Source organism: Carassius carassius, chromosome 12 (assembly GCF_963082965.1).
Source record: "Carassius carassius chromosome 12, fCarCar2.1, whole genome shotgun sequence".
NCBI lineage: Eukaryota > Metazoa > Chordata > Actinopteri > Cypriniformes > Cyprinidae > Carassius > Carassius carassius.
Genome location: NC_081766.1, coordinates 31,740,494 through 31,765,300, shown reverse-complemented (window position 1 = coordinate 31,765,300; position 24,807 = coordinate 31,740,494). Strand labels below are relative to the sequence as shown.

The 24,807-nt window shown below is 39.8% G+C and overlaps 2 protein-coding genes across 6 annotated transcripts in view; one reads left to right on the top strand and one right to left on the bottom strand.

The window, feature by feature from the left end:
• The window catches only part of LOC132155253 (rho GTPase-activating protein 21-like), an 84,448-nt gene extending 65,258 nt beyond the window's left edge, over positions 1–19,190 (top strand). For all 3 annotated transcript variants that reach the window (XM_059564132.1, XM_059564130.1, XM_059564131.1), the window contains 17 exons: positions 2,463–2,609; positions 2,741–2,837; positions 2,935–2,971; positions 4,045–4,167; positions 4,299–4,598; positions 5,650–5,711; positions 7,019–7,152; positions 8,958–9,100; positions 10,707–10,865; positions 10,961–11,039; positions 11,372–11,445; positions 11,579–11,668; positions 11,950–12,075; positions 12,158–12,199; positions 13,058–13,163; positions 16,057–16,088; positions 16,205–19,190. In XM_059564132.1, the coding sequence (XP_059420115.1) occupies positions 2,463–2,609; positions 2,741–2,837; positions 2,935–2,971; positions 4,045–4,167; positions 4,299–4,598; positions 5,650–5,711; positions 7,019–7,152; positions 8,958–9,100; positions 10,707–10,865; positions 10,961–11,039; positions 11,372–11,445; positions 11,579–11,668; positions 11,950–12,075; positions 12,158–12,199; positions 13,058–13,163; positions 16,057–16,088; positions 16,205–17,731 (3,278 nt within the window). In that variant the 3' untranslated portion in view covers positions 17,732–19,190. The remainder of the gene's footprint in view (positions 1–2,462; positions 2,610–2,740; positions 2,838–2,934; positions 2,972–4,044; positions 4,168–4,298; positions 4,599–5,649; positions 5,712–7,018; positions 7,153–8,957; positions 9,101–10,706; positions 10,866–10,960; positions 11,040–11,371; positions 11,446–11,578; positions 11,669–11,949; positions 12,076–12,157; positions 12,200–13,057; positions 13,164–16,056; positions 16,089–16,204) is intronic.
• Positions 19,191–19,350: 160 nt separating this feature from the next.
• LOC132155256 (dipeptidyl aminopeptidase-like protein 6) overlaps positions 19,351–24,807 on the bottom strand; it is a 167,496-nt gene continuing 162,039 nt past the window's right edge. For all 3 annotated transcript variants that reach the window (XM_059564135.1, XM_059564134.1, XM_059564136.1), the window contains one exon: positions 19,351–20,870. In XM_059564135.1, the coding sequence (XP_059420118.1) occupies positions 20,721–20,870 (150 nt within the window). In that variant the 3' untranslated portion in view covers positions 19,351–20,720. The remainder of the gene's footprint in view (positions 20,871–24,807) is intronic.

The window sequence follows — 24,807 nt, the reverse complement described above, 5'->3', positions numbered from 1 at the left end:
ATATATAAACCTACCAACGTCCGTTGCCATGATTTTTGGAATGATTGCGAGAGGAAAGAAATGACGTTTTAGTCGCATAACATCGGTTAATGGAAACGTCATCATTTCGCAATAGTTGTTTATCGATATTGAGAAAAAAAACACAAAAGTTTTGCCCGAATCTGTAATGGAAATGCGACAGCGCTTAACATAGACTAACTTCTCAGAGTTATATTGAGCAACAGTGTTCATTACTAACCATTCAACTCCGGATTGATTCTGGAATCTTCGCTGGGGGAATAAGCATTAAGCACCGGCAACAATCCGTCCTCTAACTAACGCATGCTCATGTTTTGATTCAGATCGTTTTTGAAGAGGAGGGGCTAGTCGTGCGTGCCTCCGTTGTCAGTTTGTGAGAGGGAGCGAGCAAGCAGCGCGCAGCTCTACAATAAAATACAATTGTACCCATATTAAATAGTTTAAGTATTTGAATCAATCCGTGGTCGTCAGCGTTGATATTGTGGCGGGCCACGGGTTGCATTAACACCTAGTGGTGGATGCAAGTAAAACAGTATAACAGTACCTAATTTTTTTTTCTTCAAATTAATGCACCTGAAATTCATGCAATAAACATGTTTTTGACAGATTTTTTTTGTGGTCTATATAGCCTGCATCAAAATGAGGTTTGCAATGATGCGCCCGAAGGCACGGGTTGAAGACCCAGTCAGTGACTTCACGATATGCTAATTTGTTTAAATTCATACCTACGTAATCACCATCACCAAAATTATTATTTTTTTTTTACATCGACCTATATAGACCTACCTACCAGCATTTTGACACATTTTTGCGTGTATTTGAGCGTTTAGGCGCGCACCTTGAGCTAAAAGATGACTTTACATGTCCGTGTTCCGTCTCTAAAGGCACTTTTCCATTACTAGTACCGACTCGCCTCGGCTCGCTTTTCGCTCCGGCTCGCTTTTCGCTCCGTTTTCCATTGCATATAGTACCTCCACAATAGTACCTGGTTGTCATAGTGACGCTGCAGGAAACTGCCGTGACGTAATCTTCTACGCGACACACACCCGCTACCCACACACACAGGACAATGGAGGAAATCAAGTGCATGTTGTTTTTGATCCTCGGGATATATTGGATATATCACGCAATCTCTGGCCAAACTTTTTAAAAATGGCGGGGTTATTCTGGATACTATCTGGATACTATTGCTGGCGGGTGTAATGATGACGCAGTGAATAGTGACGATTCTCTCTGACCAATCAGCAGTCTGCTGTGTTTTCACGTCACATTATAGTATCGCCTCAGCTCGCTTGGAACCTCGCCGGAGATGGTACGAAAAAAAGTACCTGGAAGCCGGTACAGGTACAACTTTTACACAGTGGAATACCAAACAGAGCCGAGTCGAGGCGAGCTGATACTGTGTAGTGGAAAAGCGCCATAAGCGCATATCTCTTCCTGAGGAGCAGTGAAAGTTCTCTTTCACGCTTTTAAAAACATGAATAAATATACTTTTATAAATAAAGCATGTCCCATTATGCAAATGTCATGTAACATGATTTTACTGATTTGCACGAGAAATTGGGCTTTTATGGAGGAACGAAAGCGCAGCACTGCAAAAAGGGGGCGGAATGGGGTGCAATAATCGTTTTATCTCAATTGTATTTTCATGATCGTTGAAGGCCAAAATCGAAACAGAACCGTTTTTTAAATTAATTGCACAGCCCTAGCAGAGCGACACGAGGAACAGTATTAAAGAGCCGCTGTTGTAGAACATTGTAATGGAAGTAACTCGTTGTAGTCCCTTACCAGCCGTTTTTGTAGGCATTAAACTGCCAAAATTTTAAAAGATGATATCTCTGTTTGCATTGAACTTTCAGCTTTGCCACTTTGCAGATATCGTTTATGCTCAAACAGCAACATTGCACATTAACTAATGTTAAAACAATTTAATCGCAATCAACCAGACCTTTTAAAGAATCAGTACAACTTACTGAAATGTATCACATCTCATGTAATCACTCAGTGTTTCAACCATGGAAAGACATCAATAAACCACTTGTAAGCATTGTCACTTAACATTACATTTTCCACAGGTAAGTCATTAATAATTATTTAAGTGTTGATTTATTAGTTCATTTATTTTGAAATTAACTTTATTTTCTGTTTCTTGATGAGCAGGAAGAGCTTAATGTAGCACTTTATTTCAAAGTGTTTTTTTTTTTATTCGGTCTATCAGCGAAGTCCTGGGTTTTGAAATGATTGTTTTGTAGTACAATACTGTATGATACTCCTGAAATAAAAATTGGTGTTTAAACATTGTGACCAATTTTTTGTATATGTATACCAAATATCATGATAGTATAAATTCAGGAGATAGGCGTAGAGTCCCAGCCCTAATATCAAGGCATATACGCTGGGAAAATGTTTATCTTTAATTTATTAATTTAATTTAATGTTTACAGATGAGCCAGCCAGCCCTAGTGTAGATCATGATGGCAGCCATATTCCTGCGTCGGTTGTGATCTCTGGAGCTCAGGCTGTAATCTCTGACAGCCCCAGCCATACCACCCCCAGCCCCCTCATGCGCCGGCAACTGTCTCATGACCAAGGTGAGCATGTCTGTATAGATTTCAGATTTTTTTGAGCGATTATTGCCATCTGAGAGCACCACATGAATGGATCAGTGAGCATTTCGTTGAGCTTGTTGCTGATTGTTGTATTCTTGTCTACCTGCATGCAGAGTCTCTCAGAAATGCCTTTCAGGAATCGGGAACCAAAACAGAGCGCTCAAAATCATACGATGAAGGCCTGGACAACTACCGGGAGGAAGGCCGTGGGTAAGTGACGATTAAAAGCGTCGGATCATAATGTTGGAGATTACTAATACTATCATTGAGTGGTTGTTTGACCTAACATAGTAATTCATTTCCTCAGACGATCCAGCAAACCGAGTCTAAGGGTTTTCAAGAAGGTGAGAGACACACATTACAATCTCCCAGCCACTAATAATCTCCCATTCACTAATAATGTAAAAGTCTCTGTTCCAAAACCTTGTGAGATGCCTATGTTTGGAGCATTTACACGGGTCATGAAATGATTATTTTGTACTGTTCTCTGAGGTCCACTTATAAAGCTGTCAAGATTTTTAAATAAAAAAACATAACATTTTAGCAATAATAGGCTGTTTTCCTGTTTTGACCCCTTCATCCGAACGATCTGTTTGAATAGGCATGACCTATTGTCAACACAGAAGTAAACGCCCACTGCTATGATTGACTGACAGCTGTGTGTTTGACAGCTACATCCTTCACAGATGGGCGCTGCTGTGATTTAGGATAAAAACACATAAATACTCAGCACATATAAAACAATCTGTAACAACACCGGAGCAATAGTGACCACGTAATAAAAACAGTTACACCACATGCATGAATCGGTGGGCGGAGCTAAACAGGCAGTGATGTAGGAGCAGGCGTTGATCATCTTCTGTGGAGGCAGGGTTTAGACACTATTACGTCATAAAGTGGCACATTCCACAAGCTGTCGTTTTGGCAGATTGGTTTCAATATAAGCTGTTTTTAGACTAACGAGAAGGTTTTGAGTTCTGAAACTTGCAGGATTTTTTTATAGTACACTGACCTCTTATGTCAAAAGAGCAAGGTGAATTTTGATTTCTCAGTTCATGACACCTTTAAGGTTTTGGCTAAAGGTCAATCCAATCCAAACCTTCTTTTAGTCAAATCCAATGGAAGTTCTATTGAAGTGTTTGGACAAAAATGCATCCAAAGTAAAAAAAAAAAAATTATGGTGCACAGTTTCTGGAAACATTTGTTTGCAGTTCATCTGCACATCATGTGACATTTGGGTGCGTAGTCAATGTAATGTGCAGCACTCCACATCGCTCACTTGTTCCATTTCAGTTAGGGTGTCACCTGCCTATGTTGGCAGTAAACACAAGCAGCTTAGGTTTTGGAACAGAGTAATAATTATGCACAATTAGCCAAGAGTAGACAGCAAAATGTCATGTTTGTTCTGGTCTTATAGGCATTGGATGGCCATAAGTCTGATGACTCCAGCTCTAGAAGAGACTCCTCCACTGAGATCTTCAGTGACTCCACCAAGGAGGGTTGGCTGCATTTCCGACAGCTCAACACGGAGAAGGGCAAGGTGGAAAAATTGATCTCTCAGTTCTTCACTACTCACTTCCCATAGTGGGAGATTGATTCAAGAGCATGTTGAATTCAATAGTGATAGTTTTCCTGTCATACTGTGGTTTATGTGTGTTCTTCTGTTTACAGCGAGGAGGCGGCGGTATGCGGCAGTGGAAACAGATGTACGCAGTGCTGCGGGGACACTCCCTCTACCTCTATAAGGACAAAAAGGAGGGGCTTGCTCACATCAACTTGCAACTGGAGGATGAGCCTCAATCAATCAGCATCAAGGCCTGCTTGATTGACATCTCTTACAGTGACACAAAGCGCAAGAATGTCTTTCGGCTAACGACTTCAGACTGCGAGTATCTGTTTCAGGCAGAGGGCAGAGAAGACATGCTGTCCTGGATAAGAGTCATTCAAGAAAACAGCAACCTGGACGAGGAGGTTTGTGGACAATGAAAGTGTTTTTGTACAGTTGTGTGATATAAATTTCATCATCAGCAAAGTCCACATGTAAAGCCAGATTTGTCTTATTGTGCATACTCTGTATGCTCAACTTAGAATTTTTTTTGTACTAGTTAGTTTGTTCACAAGGTGCAAACACTGCCCAATCCGGTGTTTCACGATCAAAAGAAGCAGATGAGGTGGAAAAACAAACCACTAGAGCGGCAACAATAATAGATGCCTGCTAAGACTGGATGAATTGGATACATAAACAGTTGAAGACTATTGCCCTCTTGCTAATAGGCACACCAAACAGCCATATGACTAATTACTGTAACTTCAGGGAAATGACAACCTGATAAAGCTGGATTGGCTGGTGGCCAGCTGGCCTTCACTATCGGCTATCCTGTTGTGACGTCAAAGGCAGCAGACAAGGAAAAATCGATTTTATGCTTTTAGGGGCGCTCCAAAAATCTAACTCTGATCTGTTGTATAGATGAAACTATTTCTGATATTTTCAGAAATCTGATCTATATTTTCTTGCAATTTTTATTATATGAACACACAGCTAATTTTGAATCCTGATAAATGGAAAAAGTAGCTTTTTGCAACATAATGCTGTAGTTACAGCATCTACCAAAAGAGGATAACAGGGCCATGCTAACCACTCAGTCCTTGACTCCTTTCTAAACAGTGTCTTATTACACATTTAAAATGTCACGTGTAGCGCCTCACAAATAACTAATTTGAGCAGGAAATCATAGTAGATTATCAACGTGAAGTCTGTGAACCATGTCTGCATAAGCATCATAGTATTGCATAACTTTGTCCTGAAATGACAACAGTGTTTTGTCATCGGCTGAAATCAGTGTTGAGGTGACAATGTTTATTGAAGGTGTGAGGATTATGGGTAGGCTTTTTGTTAATATTCGTCTCCTGTATTTACCAGAGGAACTGGTTTCCCTTAACGCTCACAATCAGATTTATGTCGCTGTACTCAGAGGTTTGCATGTTACCACAATGCTAATGATTATTTATCTTGTGTTTCCAGAACGCTGCTGTGACCAGTACTGATTTGATCAACAGAAAGCTCAAGGAGTATATATCCATGAGGTAAAGAACATGTCCTAGAGACCAGCAGGTTTGCCTTACCACAGAGGCCCTGTTCCTAATCCTAATGAGCTGCCCCACTGAAATGAAGCTCTGTTAGCTGTCACTCCATTGAACACCAAACAAAAAGCATGGCCACGCACGAGACTTGACTGGCTGGCACTCTTGCTTGGTTGATTTTGCTACTAGAAAAAAAATTGCAGTACGGCTTAGCACAATTATCAAATTGCAAAGGCTATGATTAAATGAATAAATACAGGCATTGGGTATTTTCAGAGTATAGTGTGACTCTTCTCTTCCATGAGAGCAGCTAATGATCTGGTGAATTTAGTGTCTTGCAGTGGCTCGGTTCATATTAAATTCTCTAACTGCATCTGAGTTTGGGTCGATTATAACGTGCATTTGGAAACTAGTATGCATCTTTTTTTAAATGAGTTCTAAAAGATATAGAAAAATAGTTTAAATTTATGTACTTTGATACTTCGTATTCATTTTAATGAAAAAATGGACACAGAGCGGGAAATCTGCATGATCCAAGTTGCCCTAAATATAAAATTAAAATATTTTTGATCCAAAAGTGGAAGCACTTCAACTCTCTCTAATTTACAACAGAACCATACAAGTGCTGCAGTATGAGTGTTTAGCAGTTGATTGGCAGACAGAGCCATGGTTTTTTTTAGAGGCAGTTTTATTTAATTAAAAAAAAAATTCTCCTCCTGTACTGAAAACGTACCAAACTGTGACTTAAAAACCAAAATATGCACTGAACTCACTGTCTTGTTGTTCCTATTGGAAGGGCAACATGCATCAACCATCTTTCCAAAGTTGTAATGAAAAGTGCTCATAAATTGGCTGTTGTCAATAAAAGAGAAGCATTGAGGACTACAAACACAAAAAATAAATAATTATTTTTGTAAATACTCAATTTTTTACACTTTTACAATGAAATTATATATATATATATATATAATTATTATTGTTTTTTAATTTAGTTGAAATAATATTATTAGTATTAATCATATTAGTGTTGTAGTGATATGAAAGTTTTCACAAAAATTGTGGCATAATCGAAGTGTTTTTTGTTGTTGTTGTTTTTATCGTTATTTAAATTTTTATCAGAAAAATCGATAGCAGAATAGGCAGAAACGCAGCTGACGGCGTCTGACTAGAGCCAACAGTGTGGAACACACCGAAAAAACTAAAGCCAATCAGTGCTCAAAAACCACCTGACGTCGACCATTGTCTTGGTGTGTCCCAGGCTTAAGATTGCCTTGTGTTCAGTGTCCAGTAATATGTGTGTGTTGTTACAGTGCATCCAGCAGTAAGACGGAGCCATCACCCAAAACCTCCCGGCAGTCCCTCAGCATTAGACACACTCTGCTGGGCAGCAGCAGTAAGAGTCAGAGCCTCTACTCACCCAGAAGTGAACAGGAGCGGAGTAAAGGTAGCTCACAGCATAATGAAATAACACTGAAACCCGTCATGTGTGTTTTAGGGCTGCAACTAATGATTATTTTGATAATCGATTAATCTGTCAATTATTTTTACGATTAATCGATTAAGCGGTTTATGTACTTATATTTTAGTTTTTTCCATTTTTCCCCCCAAGTAAATTATTAATAAAGGGTCTTTATCATTCAGCATAGATTTTTAAGAGATTTTAACCATTTTGCATTGTAATATCCTCATCAAAAATATACCTGCAGTTGTTTTATTATGTGTTAGTGATCCTTTGTCGAACTCTTCTGCAATCAGAACACATACTTTAGCAAATTTCACAAGATTTCAAATAATGTTTTCACCATGGCAGTCCTTAGAGCTCCTAAAGTAGTTTAACATCCCGAACAAAGCTTAAGGAATCTTTCAGAACATATTTTCACGAAGAATAAGGATAAAACAGAATAAGATTGCAGGGCGTTGTATTTTATTATTTACTGGGAAACAGCTTTATAGCTTTTGCTGTGAAATTGTAAACAATCCTTGGAATAAAGTGCCAGTGGCATGAAACCTGAATGGAACTCACAATTTAAAGTAAAATCCATCAGAAGGTTGTCCAGAAAAAAAAAAATCGGACACACACAAAAAACCTGCTGTGTGAAAAAGAGCAGTGAATACTCAGAAAAAAAAAGTGCATTTCAAATATCTTTAAACATTTACCTCTCTCATTCAGTCATAATTAGACTGCAAGACTGAATTATGAACTGGTAAACTACAAACTGATCACAGAACATGTTTGTAAAGCTTTAAATGTTAACTTTTAAAAAGCAATGTTATCAGCTTTTACGACTAAACATTTGCAAACAACATTGTACTGGAGAATCTGCACAAATGAAAGTCTTAGGGGCCGTTCACAAATCACGCCTAAAAACGCGTGGAAAACGCTAGGCGCACCGCTTTCTCCTCCTTTCCAAAGCGCTCGGGCAGAAGCGCCCCTGAGGCGTCTGCCTTTGATAAGCAACCATTACGTGCTCTCTCCTTGAAGACGCGGAAATTTCAGCAAAGGATAAATGGATTTGAAGCTCTAAAAATCGCTTGCAGTAGCTCTGCTACTAAATTTATTTCAAAATGGAAATCCATATGCAGCTATGATCAGCTGTTCCTTCATCATGGCTGAGCTTTTAACGTTGTTACGGGAAAGGATGAAGCTGATTATTTAGTTCTTGTCACATGACCCGTGGTGCGCTTGCCGCATTCTGAAAAGTTGAGATGTTTTTAACTCGATGCGGTGCGGACGCGCCTGGAAAAACAGGCGCGTTGCGACCGCGTCGCTTCCATTATGAGCGTGCATACTGCGCGCCTACATTGAAAATAACGGACATGAGCGTGCAAAAGCCGCGATATGTGAACGGCCCCTTAAACAGTTCAGTAGTGCAGAGTTTACAGGTTAATCTTCTTTTTTGAAGGCTCAAAGTAAAGTACTCCCACATCACGCTGAATGCTGCAGAGACGCTGTTCGGGAAGCACGTGACATAAAACGAGGCCAGCTATTGGCTATTCGCTACTTCTCCTGCTGTACTGGCTGAGTAAAACTTCCGGTGGCTCATTACTGCCACATTTTGGTCACCGCAGATTTGAAATATGCACGAAATGAGCCGCTTACGGCAAATAAGTTATTTAGCAACGAATCGATGACTAAATTAGTTGACAACTATTTTAATAATCGATTTTAATCGATTAAATCGATTCGTTGTTTCAGCTCTAGTGTGTTTAATCTCAGTGAAATGTTAATGTTAGCGATATGTGTCTCAGATGACTCCAGTCCTCCGAGAGATAAAGCCGCCTGGAGGAGAGGAATTCCAGGACTGAAGAAGAAGCCTCAAGATAAGAAGCCCACCGCTGGCGTCACGTTTGGAGTGCGACTGGATAATTGCCCTCCTGCACAAACAAACAGAGTAAGAAATTCAAGAGATTACAAATGCACTACTGCATAACGCAAATTTAACCAGCAAGGGTGAAACTCACTTGATGAACATGTCAAGGTTACATTTCACGTCAAGAGCAAATTGAAAAAATGTAATTAGATTTTCAATGAAGAAACTTAAGCAAATTTTTGCATTGTGACATTATTAGTATTTTCCCTCTGTATATATCTGTTTTACAATTAAATCTTTAGTATAATGGAATTATTATTATTTTTAAATATTACAGTTAGGGGTCGACCGATGTATCAGTTTTGCTGATTAATCCGCACCAATAGTTGATTGTCAGAACTATCAATCAAAAATCCATGCCGATAGTTTTTCAGAGAAGATTGGCTGTGATGATACAGAATGAGAGCGAGAGCAGCCTCTAGAGGCAGTAATCACTGACAGCACATGCTGTTTGATTTGACACGTGACTGCACAGAGCAGGACAATACAGGTGGCGTTTTAAAACAGTCAACAAAATGGTGTGTATACTGTATACTGTAAGTAATTCATTTGTTTACTAGATGCTGCATTAGTGGAGAAAGCACAGCAGTATGTTTGCTGTCAAGGCTTAGAGGACATTGACAGCACAACATGCAAGTCTGACTCAAATGTTTAATGTCATGAATACTCCCATCATTTTGCGTTAGTTTATATCCAGCTGGTCACATTAATGCATTTGTTAGCCAGCGAAGTTGCAGATTTGAAGCAGTGTTGAGAGAAAGCAAAATATGTTCATTTAGCTGACAGAAATTGTGCCACGCCACAGAGCACCATAAACAGAGTTTTCCATTAAATTACATTATATTTGTCCCAAATCGTTGTTAATGTACATAACGACTTCACCCTAGGCTGGAAGATTGCATATTGTGCATTTTTAAGTGAAACGTATGTATTTCTGTGGCTCTAATAAACAGAGCTATAATGTAGATCACGCTTTCTGTCCGTCTTGCACTTTTTTTTTAAAATGCTGAACTTCAAACTCATGTATCTCTCTTTTTGATCATTTTTGAAGTGAACTTTTGCCCAGGTGGTGATTAAATAAACTGTTTAAGGCAGCTGCTTGAACTGAACACGACCTGTCCAGTGTGTGTGTTTTGCCATACTGCCATATTTAGTTATTTTGAAAAGATATACATTAAATGTTCTGTAATAGAAGCAATTAAAGTGTGAGAGTATACATACAATATCCATGTGTATGTAATATCAAAGCTATGACCTTTTGTGTAGATATTTAAAGATAGCCTAGTGTTAATTTCACCATCTGCTTTTTTATTTTTATTCATTAACAAAGAATATTTCAGTAAGTGTTTTTTTTATTGTATTTTTCATACAGTATTTTAAAACTATCGGTTGAGTAATTATCAACCATCTTAACTATCGGCATCTGTAAAGTGCACTGTTGGTCGACCTCTAATTACAGAACTGAGAAGTAAAAAAACCATCATGTCATAATGGAAAAATATGAATGGATCAAAAAATGGATTCCATTTTCTTAATGCAAATTTTAATTTGGGGTGAAAAATAACCTCCTTTTGGAGTTTTGTGAAGACATATGGTATTATAAATAACACTTATTACTGTGTTCTAGTTTGTTCCTTTGATCGTGGAGGTGTGTTGTAAGCTGGTGGAGGAGAGAGGGTTGGAGTACACAGGCATTTACAGAGTCCCTGGAAACAACAATGCCATCTTGAGCATGCAGGAGGAGCTAGACACTAAAGGCATGACGGACATTGATATCCAGGATGACGTGAGTAATCACTTTGTATTGTGTGATATAATACACGAGAGCTTGTACCACCATAAAGACAGACCTGATCTTTATGCTTTCGTTTTGTTCAGCAGAAGTGGCGAGATCTCAATGTGATCAGCAGTTTGCTCAAGTCCTTTTTCAGGAAACTTCCTGAGCCTCTCTTTACTAATGGTGAGACCCATTGATGGCATAGAATAGATGATTCTTCTGGCTTTATACAAAAATCATGAAGAATACTGTGTGCTTTCTCTAGTAGAGAGCATCTCATATCTAAGAAAATCTCAGCTCTTTTTTTCGGACATGTGGAGGAAGGACTCCTCCTAGAGGACAACATGGGTCATAGCTCACATGGTCATAGAAAACCAGACATAATTTCCAAGCATAAAAAATTGTGTGTGTCGGGTAGGGGGGGATTATATATAGATTTGATGTATGTTCAGCTGAAGTATTTTTTTATAGTATAATTAATAATGTTAATAATGCTTGTTTGCTCTGATTTTTAGATAAATATTCCACCTTCATTGACGCCAATCGAATGGAGGACCCTGTTGAGCGGTTAAAGACACTGAAGAGACTGGTATGGTTTGTTTGAAGACTGCTGTTGATTTACTAAACCCTGACATTTACTAGATTGGAGAAAGACAAATTATTTAAATCCGCAATAAAATCCTCAACAGATAACAGGTATAAATCATATTTATTCTGCCCAGATTCATGAGTTGCCAGACCATCATTATGAAACGCTCAAGTTCCTCTCTGCACATCTCAAAACTGTCTCTGAAAACTGTGAGAAAAACAAGGTATGAGCTTTGTTCAACAGCCTATTACAAAAAATTGATGTATGAAAATACTTCAATACATTTTAAACTGGTTTTGTAGATAGTATTACTTCACTGTAAGTCATCACTTTCGTTCAGTTTAACACACATTAAATAATATAATCATATCATTAAAACTGCAGTGTGGCTTTCATCTGTCACAGCTTGTCTGAAGAACCTGGAAGCACAAATGCTTGTTGTGTGACGTCAATAATTTCTCTTACAGATTGGGTAACGTAAGGTTTTTTTATTTATTTAAATAGATGGAGCCACGTAACTTGGCCATCGTGTTTGGCCCAACTCTTGTCCGAACCTCTGAAGACAACATGACTCATATGGTCACGCACATGCCTGACCAGTACAAGATCGTTGAGACGCTCATTCAGCAAGTAAGAGCATTTTCCTTTCATCTCTGTAAATCGATGTCTGAACTCTGCTTAATAACTATCTATCTGCTTTGCTCTTCTACAGTATGATTGGTTCTTCACAGAAGATGGAGATGAAGAGCCAAAGGTGAGTCTGTAGTTTCCTGCCATGGTTTTCTGAGTGGATTTCTGAGCCCTAAACAAACATCACCATGCTATCACTCTCCAAGACCCAGAGACTTAAGAAAAATCATCCTCATTTTCTTAGTTTCCCTATCGTCCCATTTCCACATGTTACACCTCGCTTTTGTAGAACTATTTAGTCGCAGACAACATCGGGAACCTTCCTACTCCCTTACCAGGGCAGATTTATATTTTTGGACCCCGAGGAGAGTTCGGATCTGATGCATTATTTCATTTTTACAGAACAAAAGCTGCATTTCAGGTATCTATGAAACAAGGGTTTGAGGCAAGTTTAGATGCTTGCTTGAATATAGCTTCATGCAGCTTGATGAGAGCCGCTTTTACTCTTAGTGTAGAGTGCACAGGTCATACACTCATAGCATACAGTGCTCACCATGCTCTGTCTTTAAAAGGCTGTGGATACTGATCCGTGACTTGCATTGCCTTTTAAAAGGCTGAATACAAAAATCAACAAATAACTAATAAACTAACCACTTCCACCTTATTTCTGTGCTTCACTTTCATTCAGTAATAAATTAAAAATGTATTCTAAGTCCTAATTTGCTGGAAAATAAGAGCACATGGATTTATTAAATCACTTTATGGACATGTTAGACTCACCAAGGCCCCAAGCATTTGCATGTTTTCCACTGCTCAGAAAACATATCATTTGCACAGAGTATTTTAAAAAGAAAAAGACCACATTTGTTTTTGTTTTTTTGAAAAGCTCGAACACACACTGCTCAAAATGGCATTTAAAGTTCGCTATTGCTCATGTTAATTACGTATGAATTTCACCTCTCTCATTGCTTGTTTATGTCAGACCACCGTGGAGCAAGAGAGCACAGTTCAGTCTCAGCCTGTGCCCAACATTGACCATCTGCTGACCAACATTGGCCGCACTGCTCCGTCACCGGGAGACGTCTCAGGTAATCTTGTGTTCAGAGTCCATCTGTTCCAGCCTAGGGATATGAGTTTAGTAGAATGGATATGGCATAAAAATATGTTGCATAAAAAGGATGTTACTGTGTGTGAATGTTCACACTCTCTTAGTGCATTTCAGATGATAATAAGATGCTCATGCTTTCCATTAGATCTGTCAATGTTTAGAGCAAAACAAAAGCAAGCTTGCCAGAAATGTCTTGGTGCATATGTAAAGGTGAACTATTTTAGCAATTTTGCATTGGTCAAACGTATTTGATGAGCTATCTGAAAAAATTGGATAAAATAGTTCCTATGTATGTGAAGCTTATGAATCAACCTTTTTTCATTGAATTGTTTCTTAACCTTCCGCCATTGTTTTAGACTTTTCTTTATTTCAATGCTTTGATTACTTCTGAATTCTCCTTTTGCTTTGGTTTGTATTGGTTTGAATCTCACTCATTGTCATCCCTCCCCTAATGCTTTAGTCTCCGTTATGACTCCACTCCTCCTTTTCTTTCAGTTCTTTTCCCTCCTTACCTTTCTCTTTTGCTAACCCGGCGTGTTCTTTCCCAAAAGAAATGGAAAAATCAATGATAAACCACCAAAGGATTACCCGTCTGACCCATCTTGTCTGTAGTGTTTTTCTTCTCCCTTGTCCCTGTCCAGCACTGCTCACACATTACCCAATCTTGACACAGGCCAAGTGGGCGGCGTCTATCACTCGGTGATGTCACTGATGGACTCTGTAATGTCTGTGATGGACAGCTGGGACTGTAGGAAGAAGGAGGAGTGTTGTCCCCAGTGTAGCTGCCTAGTCTGCAGAAATCCCCGATTCTTATAAATTGAAAGCGAATCCGGGACAAACCCACCAGAAAACAAAAGAAACAAAAAAAAGAGTGTCAGAGAAGTTGATATTTGTCATCGTTGTGTTGCACGTTTCATATCTTATAAGACTATTATTAACAGAGAGGATACAGAGCTGTGATGGTGTAATGTGTCTGAAAAGCCTCTTTGCTGTCTCTCGTTGTCTCTGAAGCTGACCACAAGGAGTTCTAGCATGGTATGGTCTTCAGGATTTCCTCCAGTCTTGTGGCGTACAGTAACTGTCATTGATGATGTCTGAAGGGGTGTGGTGGGGGGCTGAGCCGGCATAAATCATACCATTCAAAAGCATTAATATCTCTTGATGGAGAGTGAGCAAAGGGGCTTTTGAGTGGTGAAGTAGCCCATCGTAAGGACTCGCTTCCTCCTCATAGCTTTGGCCCCTTTAGCCCCTTTCTGCCCTCCTGTCATATCTGACCCTTGTTGTCCCTTGTCATAGTCTCTCAGTGCTTTAATTCATTCTGCATCTCCATGTTCTGCACCGACAAGCTGATACGGTTCAACACAAACATGGTTCCCCAAGAGACTGATGTTACCTGGAAACTGCGATTTTCTGCGCTATAACGTCATGAAAATGATCAGAGACGGGATGTAGTGGCAACCAGTGGAAGTGCAGATTGTGCAGGTCGCACAATATAACATGGTGACTGCTAAAACGTGAAATATTTTATAAAAACACACCTTATTATCCTGTATTTCAAATGTCCCATATCTAAACTTGTTGCAGTTAATACACAGTTGAATGATCACAATTATGTGACCTGATAGTTGTTGTGCACTGAGTTCTATAGCCATTTATTGCATTAAAATACTATAAATAGCATGAAATATAAAATGAAGCAGGTGAAAAAAAAAACTTCCTAGACTAAATCCAAAAATTGTATGTTTCCAAGTTTTTTTGCGAACAAGTTTCTTAATTATGTATGCATATTAATCATATGAGTCCCTTGATGCAATGTAACCAACTAATGGCGCTTTTCCACTGCGTGGTCAGCTCGGCACGGTTCAGTTCAGTACGGTACGGCTCAGCTCGGCACTGTTTGCGTTTCCACTACAGTTAAGTATCACTTTAGAGTGGGCAGGATTATTCACGTGTCGTTATAGTTGCGGCGCCTCTACAGCCACGACTCCTAAAAAAACATTTTCATTCCGCGTCATCCCATCAAGGTCTCGCTGGATCCGCTCCTCTGCTATCAACGAGAGGAACGTCTGTACTTCCGCAATAGACAAAACTATTTGGTTGTTAAAAAAAGGAGCACTCCTTCAAAACAGTTGTGTTTTATCCTTCGCTGGCTGTGCTGATTTAAATCCAGCGGTTCTTTTGTGTTTGTATCGCAAGTTCAGTGACACAGGTAGTGATAATTCTCTCCAGCCAATCTGTGATCAGCGAGTTTACACGTCACGTTTTGGTAACAGTACGGTTCACTTGTAACCTCAACTGAGGTGGTACTAAAAAAGGTACCAGGTACTGTACCCAGTGGAAAACCCCCCAAAAGTGAACCGTATCGAGCAATACCGTGCAGCGGAAAAGTGCCATAAGGTATGTTTACAAAAGTAAAGAATAAAGCACACTCAGCCATCACTAAAAAATAGCTGCATCATTCAGTTTCTGACCAAAATCGCTACAACTCTCAAGGATGTCCATCCCAGCCTTGGTGATGTCTCCGAGTTGGGAAAGAATGCCTGTAGACATGTTCTTCTGGCTCTCTGTGTGTGTTTGTCAGTGATTGGCGGTTTAACTGTCTATGCGAATGTGTGCATGAGCTGCCTCCTGTCTTACTGCACACTGCCAGATTCTTGACATCACTCATTTCTCTTTCCTCCATTTCTCTCTGTGACATGGCTTAAGTGTGTCATCATCTTTCAGATCTCTACATAACTCCACTGTTTGTGCTGTTCCACTGCTGTTGTGGTGAAGGATATTTATATTCCAGTCTCCCCTTGTCTCTGGCTCTTTGTCCCTGCTGTATTCAACTTAAATATCTTGCTTACCTTTTTCTATCCTTGTTCCACTAGATTCAACCACCAGTGACTCTGCTAAATCAAAGGTGAGTACTTTTTTTAATGAGATCATTACAAAATCAGTATTTACAAAACGAAGACAATTCCCTGAGATTGATCACATTGCATTGTAAACTTACACTTTATGTGCTTGGTCCTGTAGCAGGGTTCCTGGGGATCTGGTAAGGACCAATATAGTAGAGAGCTCCTCCGTACTTCCATCTTTGCTAGCCGCAAACGCAAAAAGCCTAAGGACAAGCCTCAGCCGAGCAGCTCTGATGATGACCTGGATGCTAGTTTCTCTAAGAAGGATCTGCCAGTGCAAAATGATCCAAATTGGCCTGCTGATGAACAAACTGAGGATGCTGAGAGTGAAGTTGGTTTTGATGACCCAATAGAAAGGACAGAGGATGATGAGCAGAGCCCAGGAGACAGCCTTGACCTAACCTCTGAAAACAAGCAGCTCATTTCCGAACATCTGCCCCAGGAGACTTGTTCTTCACCTAAAATCAATGCATTGCCCAAACATAGTTATCACAAGACTCGCCAAAGTTCCCTGTCCGATCCTCCCTACATCTACGACGACGGATGTGTCTCGGATTTGGGCACACTTAACAGTGCCAGTTCACAGGCCTCAGTACCAAGGATAAGACATAGAAAGAAACCAGGCCACTGGATGGAGAATACAGGAATGGGCCCAGGAGCAGAGGTCTGCTCTATCACGTCAGATTACTCCACCACCTCCTCCATGACCTTCCACACAGGGGTGGAGTCCATCGCCCTCAGTCCGGAGGTGCAGTCTGTCGCTGAAAGCCGTGGGGATGATGCTGACGATGAAAGAAGTGAGCTCATTAGTGAGGGGCGGCCTATGGAGACGGACAGTGAGAGTGATTTATCAGTCTTTTCCGGTGGCCGAGATAGCGGGCCGGCTGAAGATAGCAAACAGCTGGAGGGCACCATCACACCCAACCTTATCTCCTCCCATCGAATCATCACATGCGACACCCTGGCTCGCAAGAGAGGGAGTCTGCAGAAGACAGACAGCGAGTCTTCAGCCGATGGGAACCGCAGTGATAAGGAGTCTAGTCGACTCTCGCGAGTGTTAGAGGCAGTCAAAGGCCACTCCTCCGGCAGTCTGAGCTCTTCCTCTCGCAGCGAATCAGAGCGAGCCGAACCCATGTGGCGAATCAAAATCACAGACCGGTTAAAGTGTCGGCTGAGGACGTCAGCAGATGACATGTTCGGGGTGGGTTCCCAGCGCACCAGGTCACCCGAGACTCGAAGTAAACGGAAAAGCAACATCCGCCGCAGACACACCATGGGTGGTCAGCGGGACTTTGCCGAGTTGTCGGTAATTGGGGACTGGCAAAGAGTCGAGGGTAATGAGCTCTCAGCTATGGATCGCTTAAAGCCCAAGTGTAGTTCACAGGACTTCTCCATCAGAGACTGGATCGCTCGAGAGCGACACCGAGCCAGCAACCCCGAAGTTAGTCTGGACGTACTAGACCTGCACCCTTCCCGATCACGGGACCTGTTCTCCGCTGGGTCCTCGCACTCCCACTTGGGTCAGCTCCTTAATGGAGATGTAGCGGTCGCTCAGGGCAAAAGTCTAAGCCTGGCTGCAGATGCCCACCCTCACAAACTCTCTGGAGCTCAAGTGGTCCGTTCCCGTTTCTCTCAGTACCTGTGAAAGTGTGTGTGAGTGAACACTCATGTGTTTGAGTATCGACACGTTTTAAGGTACTCGAGTGATGCTTGTAAGCCATGTTGGCATCAACGAGTCGATATCATGAGCAAGAATGTGTGTGTAATGTGAGATCGTAAGAAAGAGTGTATGAAATTGCTGTCGAGCGTTCTCAGAGAGTTGCAAGAAATGTTTTTAAAACATCCTGTGATATTTCCTTCTGTGAATGAAATGAAATTATGTACTGGTCCATTGTTGTACAGTGAACAGAGGCTCTCTCACTGTTGGCTGAAGTGCAGTATTGCTGGGAAACTGGGAGAGCGCAAATTGCAGCAAATATAGAATTTAGATTTGAGGCGTCACTCCATGCAACAGTTGTAATCTAAACGGCTTGGAAGATAAAGGCAAGTAACTGAGGAATAGGCTGAGCAGGTTGTCTGGAATTGTAGTATGTTGAGAAGACTAGAGTGTCTTGATCCTTGATTAAAGATTTATTTTATTGGAAGTGTAAAGAGGCCCTCTGTGTTGCGATAGATCCTTCAGTAACCAAAACAAGAATGTATCTGCTTGTTGTAATACTAAACAAGCTGCCATTTTCATTTATGAAGTGTATATATTTCCCCTTTTTGTGCTTTTATAGTTTATTCTGCCTGTGTTTGGACTGCTTTGTGTGCTGTGATATGAAACAGTGTCTGTTTCGTTTTCCTTTTTAAATGCAGTGCATGGCAGACACTCGGCACACTTTTTAAATAACAGAAGACAAAAAGGATCTCAGTTTCATCTTTCTGATGCTATTTGCAGTGTACATGTTACTGTTTGTAACGATTACTGAGACATGATTACTGTCTCTGACATGAAGCTGGAAAAAATGATGGGAAAATAATGGATTGTTAAAGAACAAATCAGGTGTCTTTGGATCATGAAAGTGCCTCGTGTTGAATACTGATCTCGGGGTTGTTGAAGGTGCCACATCTCAGATACATAAAAAAAAAGAAGTTTAAAAGATAAAGAATTTTTTTTTCTTTTATAAACAAAAACACTCAACACTTCATTCATGGAAAAATGAGATGCTTCCATTCCTACAGCATTCCACCTGGGTCTTAACACTATTTTAATGCATTATTGTTTTAAGTTTTGCATTTGGTATTTTAACCAGACTTGAATTTTAAATATTCCTGTATAGTAAGTAACTTAATTGTACATATCCATTACGTGTTTTAGCTGCTCCTTTTCCTCCGGTCATTTTTATTGCATCAATTTCTTTTTGTAAGTATTGTAGGATACAGAGGTGAGGTTAAGGAACCTGGGAGAGTGAACGTGAACATGCTAATCATCTCTGGGGTCTTCAGTCTCCCTGTGTGTGAACAATGCTTCCCTAACTGTTTGTATCATGCTGGGTCTGCTCATATGGTGGACGCACATTGTAAAACACTGGAAAATAAACCCTTTTTTGTCGGACAAATAACTAGTCCTGTTGAATTATTTCATTTCCTCATCAATTTCAGAATTACACTACAAGGGGTATGAACAAAACACTGAAACGTTATCCAATAAATGTGAAGAGCATAAAGGCAGCCATATAGAACTTTGCAGTCTCTTGCTTTTAAGTGAATAAACAAACAAAATAGCTTTCAAAATGCTTTATGTACAAGGTACACACAAGTAGGGACCAAAACAATTGTAATTTACACATCAGTTCATCTGCTTACATGACAGGATTTCACGTACAACAATAAAATTCAGTTGAACCACATAGGAACATTCAAGTTGTGAAAAGTAACACCACATAAATAGATATTTTAAAACAAAAGAAACCATCTTGCTTCCACGCCAAATTGTAGAGCAAGAAAATGTATTCTATGCAAAACGTTCCTCAAAGACGTCTGTAACCACATATGAGAAAAACAAAAGAAAACGCATAAAACACAGACCTGCCCAAAGACACTAGTCCTATGTATTCTGTATTGACAGTTAATCTACTGGATTACTTTACAACTCAACTAGTACACAGGACTGTAAAAACAATTCTTGGTAGGATTGTGGCATGGTTTTCTTTCATAACATAAAACTTAATTGTTTTCTAATTTGTCCATAAATTATTCATCCTACCTCATGGACTGCCTGTCTTAAGCAGGTTTACTCCAATAAGGCACAGTGACTAAATGAATATCCATACACATTTGCAGCTGCACTCAAAAAAAAAAAAAAAAAGATTACTTTTCGGAATGGGCCAATTCACAAATGAACAATATGTCATTGTGTCCTCATGTGAAAGCTGATGTGGATAGTTACAACAACTGTTTAACAGTACATTTGATGGAACAAAATAGCCTCATGAAATGAGTAGAACAAATTCCTGTATACATTTTTGTAAATGATTTATGCACATTTGTTCAGCTCGTTATTTTTTGTGTGTAAATTACCACATTCAACTGACATGTGAAATGGTTTTAGAAATATTTAGTGCAAATTCATGTAGCATGAATAGGCCTGATAAAGATAACATTGACGACAAAAAAAAAAAAAATGGGTTCACAAGGACATTTATACCCAAATAAAGGCCTAAACTGGTTTGAAATCATCAGAATGTTACAAAGCAGGGAAAATAATGCTGTTGAGTAAATTTGCAGCTTTTAATTCCGGCCAATCATTCTTCTGTATATTGTGCTGTCATCTCTTAAAGCTTTCTGTCAGCAATGCATGAATTACAGAACACAAGCAAAAGAGTTTTGTTCGAATCACGGACGTCCAGCTGGTTTTCTCACACAGCTTGTTTGGTGCTGTGAGTATGAAATGGTTCATCATGTACCTCCACAGGTTCTTGTATCACCAAGTCATTCAGATTATTTCCTGAAGGCAGTGAGCCAATCAGAGTTGAAGGGCGTGGTATATGCAGAGGCTAAGAGGAACCCATCAGAACTACCATGGGGGGGATGGAGAGGAGGAGTTTGCATATTGAGCTATAAGCTGGCTTGTGCTGGATCTGAGCAGAACTTTAACCATCATCCTCATTGTCCTGCTCCACTTTTTCTTCAATCGGTATCTCTGGGGGTCTGAAACACTCCACAAAGAAGTTGATCAGTGATTGACTCAGATGTAGCTGTGAGTCTTTTGAGTGAAGGAAGTGGCCTTCATCTGGGTAGATCTGAAAACAAAACACTCATTCTGTCAAGTACCAAGCATTTTACTACACGAATGTGACTGATTTCTGAATGTGAGAGAGAGAGAATATTCTGTTTTATTCAGAAATCTGTCATATATATCAACATAACAGATCAATATTCATTATTTATTTATTTATTTTTTTGTGATTTGGCTATGTGGTTGCTAAAATTGCTTTAATGGTTCTTTTTTTGCATGTCGTTAGTGGTGTCTCTATGCTTTTAGCATGTTGCTTGGTGGTTGTTAAAGATGCCTGAATATTTTTAGAATGTTACTAGGGTGTCAGTGTTTTAAGCATGTTGCTATATGGTTGTTAAGGGTGTTTGAGTGTTACTAGCATGTTGCTATGTGGTTTTTAAGGATGTCTGAATGGTTTGCATGTTGTTAAGGGTGTCAGTGGTTTAAAAATGTTGCTAGGGTGTCTGAGTGTTACTTTCATGTTGCTATGTGGTTGTTAAGGGAGTCTGAGTGTTTTTAGCATGTTGCTAGGGTGTCTGAGTGTTTTTAGCATGTTGCTATGTGGTTGTTAAGGATGTTTGAATGTTTTGCATGTTTCTAAGGGTGTCTGAGTGTTTTTAGTATATTGCTAGGGTGTCTGGATGTTTTTTGCACGTTGCTATGTGGTTGTTAAGGATTTCTGAATGTTTTGCATGTTGCTTATGGCGTCCGAGTGTTTCGTACATTGCTAGGGTGTTTGAGTGTTTTTAGCATTTTGCTGTGGTTGTTAAGGGTATCTTTGAGTGTTTTTAGCATTTTGCGGCAGTTGTTAAGGGTGTCTGAGTGTTTTTAGCATGTTGCTGTGGTTGTTAAGGGTATCTTTGAGTGTTTTTAGCATTTTGCGGCAGTTGTTAAGGGTGTCTGAGTGTTTTTACCATGTTGCTGCGGTTGTTATGGGTGTCAGAGTGTTTTTAGCATTTTGCGGCAGTTGTTAAGGGTGTCTGAGTGTTTTTAGCATGTTGCTGTGGTTGTTAAGGGTATCTTTGAGTGTTTTTAGCATTTTACGGCAGTTGTTAAGGGTGTCTGAGTGTTTTTACCATGTTGCTGCGGTTGTTATGGGTGTCAGAGTGTTTTTAGCATTTTGCGGCGGTTGTTAAGGGAGTCTGAGTGTTTTTAGCATGTTGCTAGTGTGTTGCAATGGTGCAATTTTTTTTGTTATTTAAAGAGGACGTTGGTAGAAGCGGGTCCACAGTGCGTGCTGACTTTGCTTATTAAACACAGGGATGCATCACACATAAATGCCAAATATCAAAAACAAAAGGATTACAGTGTAAAAGAATATTATTGTGTAGGCTACATAAATATAAAAATGTAATGATGGATAGTCATTGCATGTATTAGAATTAGGCTACTTATTTGCAATTCAGCCTATTACTTATAATGATGAATGAAATTGGCGAATTAATTGAACAATTGTGCCAATACAGACACGTATATGTTTAACTGACTCATCGCATGGAGCTTTGGTGGATTCCTGCTTGTCCCCTAGATGATTTGCTTGTGTGCTTTAACTTTGCGCACGAGCAGATCGATTTCTTCGCTTGAGAAGCGTTCAGCTTTTCCGCCAACAAATTCCGCTATGTAAATAGCGATCCGCCCTGGCGTGAGCGCATCTCGCTCTTAAAGGGATGACACTGTGATTGGTTTATTGAACGCTACGCCCATTACTTAAGAGAATAGGGGTAACCCTTTCCAAAAATGCACCCCGGCGCACGGACCGTTTTTCCGTAGTTAAAATAGCAGTGGATTTGGACACGCCCTGAGTGCACCTGCGTTTTTAGCATGTTGCTGCGGTTGTTAAGGGAGTCTGAGTGTGTTTGCATGTTGTTAGGGTGTCTGAGTGTTTTTAGCATGTTGCTAGAGTGTCTGAGTGTTTTAGCATGTTGCTATGTGGTTGTTAAGGGAGTCTGAGTGTTTTTGCATGTTGTTAGGGTGTATGAGTGTTTTTAGCATGTTGCTAGAGTGTCTGAGTGTTTTAGCATGTTGCTATGTGGTTGTTAAGGGTCTCTGAGTGTTTTAGCATGTTGGTAGGGTGTCTGAGTGTTTTTAGCATGTTGCTGCGGTTGTTTTTTAGTATGTTGCTAGAGTGTCTGAGTGTTTTAGCATGTTGCTATATGGTTGGTAAGGGAGTCTGAGAGTTTTAGCATGTTGCTAGGGTGTCTGAGTGTTTTTGCATGTTGTTAGGGTGTCTGAGTGTTTTTAGCATGTTGCTGCGGTTGTTTTTAGCATGTTGCTAGAGTGTCTGAGTGTTTTAGCATGTTGCTATGTGGTTGTTAAGGGTGTCTGAGTGTTTTAGCTTGTTGCTAGGGTGTCTAAGTGTTTTTAGCATGTTTCTGCGGTTGTTTTTAGCATGTTGCTAGAGTGTCTGAGTGTTTTTAGCATGTTGCTTTGGTTGTTAAGTGTGTTTGAGTGTTTTTAGCATGTTGCTGCGGTTGTTAAGTGTGTTTGAGTGTTTTTAGCATGTTGCTGTGGTTGTTAAGGGTGTTTGAGTGTTTTTAGCATGTTGCTGTGGTTGTTAAGGGTGTCTTTGAGTGTTTTTAGCATGTTGCTGCGGTTGTTAAGTGTGTTTGAGTGTTTTTAGCATGTTGCTGTGGTTGTTAAGGGTGTCTTTGAGTGTTTTTAGCATGTTGCTGTGGTTGTTAAGGGTGTCTTTGAGTGTTTTTAGCATGTTGCTGCGGTTGTTAAGGGTGTCTTTGAGTGTTTTTAGCATGTTGCTGCGGTTGTTAAGGGTGTCTTTGAGTGTTTTTAGCATGTTGTTGCGGTTGTTAAGTGTGTTTGAGTGTTTTTAGCATGTTGCTGTGGTTGTTAAGGGTGTTTTTTAGTGTTTTTAGCATGTTGCTGTGGTTGTTAAGGGTGTCTTTGAGTGTTTTTAGCATGTTGCTGTGGTTGTTAAGGGTGTCTTTGAGTGTTTTTAGCATGTTGCTGCGGTTGTTAAGTGTGTTTGAGTGTTTTTAGCATGTTGCTGTGGTTGTTAAGGGTGTTTTTTAGTGTTTTTAGCATGTTGCTGTGGTTGTTAAGGGTGTCTGAGTGTTTTTAGCATGTTGCTGTGGTTGTTAAGGGTGTTTAAGCATTTTTAGCATGTTGCTGTGGTTGTTAAGGGTGTCTGAGTGTTTTTAGCATGTTGCTAGGGTGTCTTAGTGTTTTTAGCATGTTGCTGCGGTTGTTAAGGGTGTCTGAGTGTTTTTAACATGTTGCTAGGGTGTCTGAGTGTTTTTAGCATGTTGCTGCGGTTGTTAAGGGTGTCTGAGTGTTTTTAACATGTTGCTAGGGTGTCTGAGTGTTTTAGCATGTTGCTGCGGTTGTTAAGGGTGTCAAGGGTGCTATGGGGTTGCTTGAGGTGTCTTGGTGGTTTTAGTCAGTGTTGGGAAGGTTACTTTGGAAATGTAATAGGTTACAGATTACAAGTTACCCTGTTTAAAATGTAATAGTAGTGTAACTTTTTCAATTACTTTATTAAAGTAATGTAACTAATTACTTTTGAGTATTTTTTGATTACTTTTATAAATTTGTGAAAATTAAAGAATAATAAATAAAAGCATATACATCAACTTAAATACAGTTATCTAATAAGCATGTGACGTATTCTGTGTAATAAACTCCTGAAACATTGGTGTTTTTTTGAAACTGCTGTCTCTGTATATGATGATAGTTTTCTCAAAATAAGTAAAATGCACATCAAGTGACACAGAGCAGTTCTAGAAATTATGTTTATGTGCTCGTGTACTCCTATATTGAGGCAGCAGAGGTTGAAAACACTGCGAGCTTCAGTAGGCTTATGTGTAGTAAATGAAACCATGTCTTTGCCATTAATTTACAGGAGGGGCGGACTGGGAAAAAAAATCAGACTGGAAAATTCAAACTCATACAAACAAATTCATGGACAAAACTATTTTTTGTATGGACCTGACATAAAAAAGGTTTGA